Genomic DNA, 9,129 nt, shown 5'->3' with positions numbered 1-9,129 from the left:
GGAAGAAGAACCTTTTGCAGAACGGGTAGAACAGTCATCCACACAGGTTAACCATAAAAATCAGAAACTCCCCATCTGGATTAGCCCTTTTTAGGTTGCGGCGACGGTTAGAAACAAAGTGTTGTTTTCCTAAGCATTTCGTTACTTAGAAGCCACAGCAGGCATTTTCTCCTTGGAACTGGGGCTGAGACACCGGACAGACAAGTCGACGCGAGGAAGGTCCCGGCAAAAGGTGGGGAAGCCCTCTTCCCCGCCCCCGCGCCGGCCCGGGCCCCGCCCCCGCGCCGGCCCCGCCCCCGCGCCGGCCCAGGCCCCGCCCCGCCGCCGAGGCCCCGCCCCGGGTCCGCCCCCGCACACCCCGCCTCCTCTTCTTTCCCGCCAGTCCCGCGAATCCTGCGCGCACTGAAGATGGCGGCCGCGGTGGGACGATTTCTCCGGGCTTCGGTGAGTGGCTGCCGGCAGGGGACAGGAGCGGAGACCCAGTAGTGGTTCCGACGACGTGCTTCCCAGACAGGATCCTGCTCCCTGTGGTCTGGGGGGGCCTTTCGCCGTTCTTGGAGGGCACCAGCGGGTAAAGGACCCAGAGGCCTCGCTTCTAGGGAATGCGCCTGCGCAGAACCGCCCCCTCCCCTGTGTCCTCCCTTCCAATCCCTCCTCTCCCCGAGCGGGGGTCCTCAGTCCTCTCTCCACCTGAGCACCCCGTCCTGGAGGCAGGGTCCCTGGCCCCTGTTCCCTGTTCTGTAGCTACTCTGTGACCTTGGACACATGACTTCACCTTTTCGAACCTCAGCTTACTGTCCTCGCCCAAAGATAGAAAGAATGATGCCTACAGTAAGGCTTTGCAGTAAGCATCCACTAAATGGTGGATGGAAACCAAAGTGGTAAAGTACAAAGTGCTGAAGTGCAAAAGGCACTGCCCTCCTCCCATCCCCCAGGTCTGTACCCGCGCTTTCCTCCTGGCAAAGCCGAGCACCCTCTTGGTACCCTCTCTTCCCTTTCTGCTGGCGGGGTTGAACACAAGGCTCTTCTTCCTGAGTCATGCTAGACACTGTAGTTGAGCAAACAATCCCCTTGAGCCCTGTACGAATTTTCCCAGAGGGTGAACTTTGCTCTACTTGTTTGCTTGTCTGCGGGGCCCTTGTCTTTTCTGGGAAAACCACACTCAGTGTGGGCGCCTGGGTGGCTCAGTTCTTAAGCGTCTGCCTTCGGCTCAGGTCATGATCCCAGGGTCCTGGGATCGAGTCCCACATCGGGTTTCCTGCCCGGCGGGAAGCCTGTTTCTCCCTCTCCCACTCCTCCTGCTTGTGTTCCTGCTCTCGCTGTCTCTGTCTCTTTCAACTAAATAAATAAAATCTTAAAAAACAAACAAACAAACATACTTAGTGGATCATGCTGGTAAAAGGCGTAAATACACGGGGCCTGGCCAAGTCCTCTTGGTTTTTGAACCCTCTGTGTTCTTAAGAGCATGGAGTCTTTATGGCTTTATAATTCTCCTCTGCCTTGCAGGGTTTTAAAAAATTATATATTTTAAAAATAAAAGTTATATATACTTAAGCTGTACAACATGATGATTTGATATACATAAGGAAATGATTACTGCAGTCAACCTAACATCTCATCACATAATTACCTTTTTTGTGTGTGACCAGTGTCCCTGAAATCTACTCTCTTAGCAAATTCCCAGTGTTAAGTACAGTATAATTAAGTATAGTCATCGTACCCCTACATTAGATCCCTAGACTTATTCATCCTACATAACTGCAGCTTTGTACGCTTTGACCAACATCTCCCTGTTCCCCTCTTGCAGTCTTGAAGAAGAAGGAAGCAGAAAGGAATGTTAAGAACATGGAGGTTCATTCTATACTCTTAGAGTTTGGGGTTTGGTATTTGGTTCACAGGAACAAGGAGAGCGGAGGCGACCAATGATTTAATGCCCTTTCAGCAAGGCCAGCCTTCAGGCTACTTCCTAATATAAAGTGTTTCTCTTTCCAGATTGCCCGACATGTGAGTGCTATTCCTTGGGGCATCTCTGTCTCTGCAGCCCTTAGACCTGCTGCTTCCCGAAGAACATGCCTGACAAATGTATTATGGTCTGGTTCTGGTCAAGCAAAATTGGCTTTTAGCACCAGTAAGTGTTATGCCTTGGTTTGACCCAGGTAATATGAATCATCATCTCAGGACACGGGCTCTGAATCCAGGCTATCCATTAGACTCACTTGGGGAGCTTTTGAAAATACACCACTACCCCAGTCCCACCGCAGACAAATTAAGTCAATATCTGAGGTGAGACCGGGACATCATTTTGTTTTGTGTTGTTTACATAACGATACTATTAGTTTTAGATGTACAACATAGTGATTCAAGATTTATATACATTAGGTGGTGACCACCACGATAAATCTAGGTACCATCTGTCACCATACAAAGCTATTATGGTATTAACTGTATTCACTATGCTGTACATTGCACTCCCATGTTTGTAACTGGAAGTTCGTACCTTTTAATCCCCTTACCAGTGTATTTTAAAAGCTCACCAAATGATTCTAATGTCCAGTCAGGACTGAAAATTACTGAGGCAGACTGCTCTTGTGTCACATTTCCTTGTTGGTCACCAACACCAGCGCATCTTCCATCTCCTGCTTGAAAATCTCCAGTGATCACTCTATCCCTTTTTTTTTTCTTTTTTTCTTTCTTTTCATTTTATTGAGAGAGAGAGCGAGCACGAGAGAGAGGAGGGTCAGAGAGAGAAGCAGACGCCCCCACCGAGCAGGGAGCCCGATGCGGGACTCGATCCCGGGACTGCAGGACCACGGCCTGAGCCGAAGGCAGTCGCCCAACCAACTGAGCCACCCAGGCGCCCGCTGTCCCTTCTTTTAAGAACAGATTCTATGGGGGCGCCTGGGTGGCCCAGTCGGTTAAGCGTCTGCCTTCCGCTCAGGTCATGATCCCAGAGTCCTAGGATCCAGCCCCAAACTTCCCCCCCGCCCCGTGTCTGGCTCCTGCTTAGGGAGTCTGCTTCTACCTCTTCCTCTGCCCCTCCCCCCACTCATGTTCTGTCTCTCTCAAATAAATAAAATCTTTAAAAAAAACCAAAACAGCTTCTAGCCTGATATTTAAGGGCCCTCAGAGCCTGGCCTTCAGCTGTTCCTGCTTTGTCTCTTATGCTTCCTTCCACACACACCTCTCTGTTGTATTCAAACTGCCACCAGCTGTTCCCCACACCTGCCCTGTTCCCTCTTCCCTGTCCTGCCTGGACATGGCAAAATCTGAGCCGTATTTAGAATCCATGCCTAGGCTCCTTTCCTCCTCAATTCTATCTTAATTTCGTCCCTACCATCTTCTGGCATCATCTTTTTAGTCTTTTCAGTCCCCATAGTACTTTGAATTGAATTTGGGTACCATCTAGAACTACGGAAGGGGGGTATTACCTAGACATAGGGTTGAACTGAACCTTTTAATTAATTTATAGTACTAATTAATTACTGTGAGAGATTTGAATGAAGTCAGATAGGTGGGTGATTTAGCAGGTGAACTACATGTGCGTGTGGGCTTCCTTCAGGTTCCTCATACCACGCTCCTGCCGTCACCCAGCACGCGCCCTATTTTAAGGGCACCGCCGTTGTCAACGGAGAGTTCAAAGACCTAAGCCTTGATGACTTTAAGGGGAGATATTTGGTGCTTTTCTTCTATCCTTTGGACTTGTAAGTGTAATTTCTGTGATGCTTTAATGTCATTTAAGGTCCTTGCTTCCACCCTGACATTTCCTATCTCTGGTTGCTCTTCTGGTCAAGGGAGGGTTCTTTCGGATCCTGTTATCACTGGTGGCCTTGCTGAGGACAGCTTGCATCTGCAGCTAATCTGATAAATTTAGAGAAGGAGATGGCATTCTTTTTAGTGGGGTAGGGTTTTAACATGGCTCCGTTTTATGTGCTCCAGAGCTGTGGTTTCCATAAGCCAGTCTGTAAGGAAGTTGTCACTGGCCTGGAGGAAAACAAGAAAAGTAAAGATAATAAAATGACTTTTCTCATAAAGCTACTTTATTTAATTGTTTCTTTAGTCTTAGAATATGCTTCTTTTCCCCTGCCCACCCCCATTTTTTGGTATGATTCTTAAAGAGGTGAGTCTGGTGAGGATGGTTAACTGTTTTTTTCCTTCTTCACCTTTAAGCAGTTGAACTAGTTTTTAGGCTACCTGTTTAAATTTTAAATCCTTGTTTTTAAATTCTCTGTTGGGAATTTCTGCCCTTTTTTTCTAGCACCTTTGTGTGTCCTACAGAAATTATTGCTTTTAGCGACAAAGCCAATGAATTTCACGACGTGAACTGTGAAGTTGTTGCTGTTTCAGTGGATTCTCAGTTCACCCATCTCGCCTGGATCAACACACCAAGGAAGGTATAAACCTCAGTGGCCCTGCCTTTGCACTTAGGAGCCTAAAAACTGAAAAGACCCCATAAAAGACTGACCTAGAGGGGTGCCTGGGTGGCTCGGTCGTTGGGCATCTGCCTTTGGCTCAGGTCATGATCCCAGGGTCCTGGGATCGAGGCCCGCATCGGGCTCCCTGCTTGGCGGGAGGCCTGCTTCTCCCTCTCCCACTCCCCCTGCTGGTTCCTGCTCTCGCTATGTCTCTCTCTGTCAAATAAATAAATAAAATATTAAAAAAAAAAAAAAGACTAACCTAGAAATAGTAAAAGCATGACTAGTCTGAAATGGGCTATTTCTAGGTCCTAAACTCCTGGCAAATTCTGTTAAACTCTGTCCTTATCTCCTTTGACATTGCCTGGATTTACTGCCCATTACACCTGTGTTTTGCAAGGTACAAACAGTAACGGAGAACAGGCCCAGCAGGGCGGGGGCAGGGACAGTTGGGGTTCGATGCCTCCTCTCTCGTGGGTACTTTGTAGATCCCACATACCCTTCATGGCTCGTGGGACGGTGGTTAAGTTCTCTGATTTCACTCTTCAGCATGATCACTATTCCTGCTGAAAAACGATTGGGAGAATCAAAATTTCTAGCCATGTTGCTGGACTATCAAAACCAAATTATTCAGTCTTTATTACACTTCCATTTTTATGCTACAGAAATTAATCTTGAAGTAAAGGAATACATGGAGAATTAGAAAAAGAAAGGTCTCCAGTATTAGCTGGGTTTATTTATTTATTTATTTAAAGAGATTCTATTTTTATTTATTTGACGGAGAGACAGCCAGAGAGGGAACACAAGCAGGGGGAGCAGGAGAGGGAGAAGCAGGCTTCCCGCAGTGCGGGGAGAGTGGTGCAGGGCTCGATCCCAGGACCCCGGGATCATGACCTGAGCCGAAGGCAGATGCCCAACGACCGAGCCACCCAGGCGCCCCTTAGCTGCGTTTAAATCCTGCCTCTGTCCCTTTCTAGCCATGACCTGGAACAAGTAACTTAACTTTTGTGTGCCTCAGTTTCCTCATGTGTAAAAAGACAATGATAGTATCTGCTCCAGGATAGTACTGGGAGGAAGTGAGTTAACAGGAAGAGCTAAGAGCAGTGCTCGGCCCGCTGTCAGTTCTCAGTTGCTGCCACCCGTCGCCATTCTTGTTAGCCTCAGACATCAGTTTACGTGGCTGACAGTGGGGAGGGCACACGGTGTAACAGCCAGTCATGTCCTCATTTTTGTTAGAATGGCGGCTTGGGCCACATGAACATCGCACTCCTGTCAGATTTGACTAAACAGATTTCCCGAGACTATGGCGTGCTGTTGGAAGGCCCCAGTGTTGCTCTAAGGTAAGATCATGTTTCTTACGAACTTAAACTTGTTTTTCATGTTTAGCATCATCCCACTTCTTAGAGGATTTATGGAGCCCTCAGTAAAGCATTTTGAAAACCAAAAGCTTCCATTCACTTTAGCCTTGCGTGAGCACTGATGAGTGCGTTCCGTGAGTGTTGGCCATCTCGGGATGGCTGAGACGTGTCTGCCCCCTGCAGCACCCTGTGTCTCCTTCTGAGGACTAGTGTGTCTTGATGGTCACCCTGCTGCACTCGCCCTCACCACCTGGGAGCTGCTCTCGTGGGAGGCACACTCCTGGCATGTCTGGAGAAGGGGAGACTAGCAGACTGTAGGAGTCAGTGAGCTGGGATGGGTGAGATCTTGTCCAAGCCCTGGAATCAGACCAGAGTTTGATTTTTTTTTTTTTTTTTTAAACTCACGTATTTATTTAACAGCTGTGTGACTTTGGGCAAGTTATTGAACCTCTTTGAGTCCCAGGTTTCCCATACCTAAAATGAGAATGGACCTCCCAGGTTGGTTGTGGGGACTAAATAAGGCGAGGCAGCTGAAGTTTTTAGCACAGGTTCTGGTAGCGTCATGACTCCTGTCCCAGAATGTCATTTCTGTCCTCATTCATTCAGTGGCTAGATCCTTATTCCTTTGAGTCTGGTTTGGAAGATAAGGCTTGCTTTCCGGAGTCTGGGGGCCCTGCATCTGCATCTGCACCATGGACTCCAGCTTGGCTTCGCTCTTGGTCAAGGAGCTTACAGCAGGACCCCCAAGAGCCAGGCCCAGGAAGGAAGAAGCACCTTTTCACCTTGCCTTTTTCTTTTACTTGTTTTTTCCCTGCATGATTAACACTTGGAATGCCACACCCTTTTAAGACGGACTGTTAAACCCTGTGGTTGACCCGTATCTGCATATGTCATGGTAACCCCAACACTTGCACAGAAGATGAACACAGACCACAGGGCAGGTCATTTCATTTTGCCGCTGCCAAGTGATAAAGAGTAACAGTCTTGGTTTTTCCTTTAGATTTCTGCTCAGCCTAGACTTGAGGCCAGTAAATTCTTTCTGCAAAGATTTCCCCAGGGGATTTCTCCCCGCCCCCATTTACCCAAGAATTCACTCATTTCATCAGTATTTACTGAATATAGATAAGATACATCTCTGTCTCCTCTCATTTGCCTCTGGTTTCTTGCCAGGATTTGATACAGCCGCCCAGAGAACACCTAAATCACTAATAAGTTAAAGCAGTCTGCTCTCTGACTTTTAGACTCTATAACTTTTCTCTGTGGGAAATACTGCCTGTTTTCCACATCGGCCTGGTCCGGTCACATCTCTCCCATGATGTGTGGCACATCATCAGTGAGAAAGGATCAGCTTTGTGTGTAACAGTGAAAGCCCCACATTTAAGCATATGGGGGAGTTAATGCTTTATTGAGAATTAAAGACAGAAGCGGGTAGAAGTTAGACTTTGTCGTTGTGGTACGGCTGAGGTACTAATGGGGCTAAATCCTGATGCAGAGGTCTCTTCATCATTGACCCCAACGGAGTCATCAAGCATTTGAGTGTCAACGATCTCCCTGTGGGCCGAAGTGTGGAAGAGACCCTCCGCTTGGTGAAGGCGTTCCAGTTTGTGGAAACCCATGGAGAAGTCTGCCCAGCAAACTGGACCCCGGATTCTCCTACAGTAGGTTTCTTTTCCAGAAGCATTGAGACCCCAGCATAGGGTCCCAGGTCCTCGCCTCCAGGGCTCCTGGCCTAGAGTACCTACAAAAGGAGCCCACCCTTGGAGCAGGTGTGCAGATGGTGTGCAGATGGGTGAAGCTGCCGAGGGGCAGGGGTTGGGGCGGGGCCAGCGATCAGGCAGGATGTTGATGTAACCTTCATCTGTGTATTTTAAAGGAAACAGACCACACTTTAAAAAGTTAAAAAACTGGGGCGCCTGGGTGGCTCAGTTGGTTAAGCGTCTGCCTTCGGCTCAGGTCATGATCCCGGGGTCCTGGGATCGAGCCCCACATCGGGCTCCCTGCTCTGCGGGAAGCCTGCTTCTCCCTCTCCCACTCCCCCTGCTTGTGATCCTGCTCTCCCTGTCTCTCTCTCTGTCAAATAAATAAATAAAATCTTAAAAAATTAAAAATAAAATAAAAATAAAAAGTTAAAAAACTTTGGGTTAAAAACAGAGCTTTCAACTCACTTTTGAGACTGTTATCTTGAAGTCAGCTGCCTAATTAAATGTTTTTGTATTTTCAGATCAAGCCACATCCAACTGCTTCCAAAGAATACTTTGAGAAGGTAAATCAGTAGATCATCCCATGTGTACCCACCTCTTCTCACATCAGGAAAGAGCTACAGTTGGAACTCACTTTGAGCATTTCAAAGATGATTATTTATAGAAGACAAAACACCAATTATGCTTGTATTCATAAATAATACTCTAAATGTTTTAGTGTCTTTGTAACAGTGGCTGAGGCTTTTAAATGTCCTCACACACTTAAAGCGTCCTTTATTGGTAACCTCTTGATGGCTAGCTAGTTTATAGAATGCTAATTTACCTGTTCCTGGGATTGTCTTCAATGGAAAGAGGAAACATTCTTTGTTGGCCTTACTTGAACCTTTATGTACACCGGAATAGTAGGGCACTCACCGAAGCTTCTGATCAAGGGTCCTGAAAAGTTTCTTCTTGAATTTCTTTGTACAAAACTGAATTTTCTTTTAAGGTAACAAAGATCATACATAGTTTTAATGTGTTAACATCAGTGGTCTAATTTAACTCTTGCAGTGGATGTATATGTACTTGAAACAAATGAGAATCATGTTTTTAAAAAAACACGGTGGCTGGGCGCCTGAGTGGCTCAGTCGTTAAGCATCTGCCTTTGGCTCAGGTCATGACCCCAGCGTCCTGGGATCCAGCCCCGCATCGGGCTCCCTGCTCCGCGGGAAGCCTGCTTCTCCCTCTCCCACTCCCCCTGCTTGTGTTCCCTCTCTTGCTGTGTCTCTCTCTGTCAAATAAATATATAATCTTAAAAAAAAAAAGGCACAGTGGCAGAGTGACTTAGGTGATCATGCATGTTTCTTGTCCCTGAGATTAATATAGTTATTTTACTTACTTGTTAGCTGACATAGGGTCTACATACAATTCCAGATATTGATTGGGTGTAATTATAAAGGATATTTATCGAGTCTAGGAATTGCATTTTGAAATCATTGTAATTTTCTTTTCTGAAATGCTCAATGTAAAGTACATAATAAACATTTTAAAGTATCTGCATGTTTAATACCATTAATTGTTGGTTCAGCTTATATTATGGGGCTGTAATTTTCCTTCTGATTGTATCAACCAACATTTGTGGAGCATTTAACTCGGGGCCCACAAAAGTGAGTAAGATGC

General features: G+C 46.8%; 1 protein-coding gene across 1 annotated transcript; it reads left to right on the top strand.

Annotated features, from left to right (window-relative positions):
* The first annotated feature begins 320 nt into the window (after positions 1–320).
* On the top strand, positions 321–9,005 carry PRDX3 (peroxiredoxin 3). Its single transcript, XM_045878957.3, has 7 exons — positions 321–444; positions 1,993–2,128; positions 3,560–3,701; positions 4,256–4,391; positions 5,649–5,752; positions 7,263–7,428; positions 7,992–9,005. Exons 1-7 carry the CDS (start codon positions 409–411, stop codon positions 8,043–8,045), a joined length of 774 nt encoding a protein of 257 aa, XP_045734913.1. The 5' UTR covers positions 321–408; the 3' UTR covers positions 8,046–9,005.
* The last annotated feature ends 124 nt before the right edge of the window (positions 9,006–9,129 follow it).

The sequence above is a fragment of the Mirounga angustirostris genome, unplaced genomic scaffold (assembly GCF_029215605.1).
Source record: "Mirounga angustirostris isolate CCGP_5_RB_7025 unplaced genomic scaffold, mMirAng1.0.hap1 SCAF_6, whole genome shotgun sequence".
Lineage (NCBI taxonomy): Eukaryota > Metazoa > Chordata > Mammalia > Carnivora > Phocidae > Mirounga > Mirounga angustirostris.
This window is presented reverse-complemented; position numbering and strand designations above follow the sequence as displayed.

Excerpts from the sequence above, each read along its gene's own strand:
- PRDX3 (XM_045878957.3), top strand. The coding sequence starts at position 409 with ATGGCGGCCGCGGTGGGACGATTTCTCCGGGCTTCG. Across the intron at positions 2,129-3,559 it reads AAAATTGGCTTTTAGCACCA|GTTCCTCATACCACGCTCCT; the intron begins GTAAGTGTTATG and ends GGCTTCCTTCAG. Across the intron at positions 7,429-7,991 it reads GGACCCCGGATTCTCCTACA|ATCAAGCCACATCCAACTGC; the intron begins GTAGGTTTCTTT and ends TTGTATTTTCAG.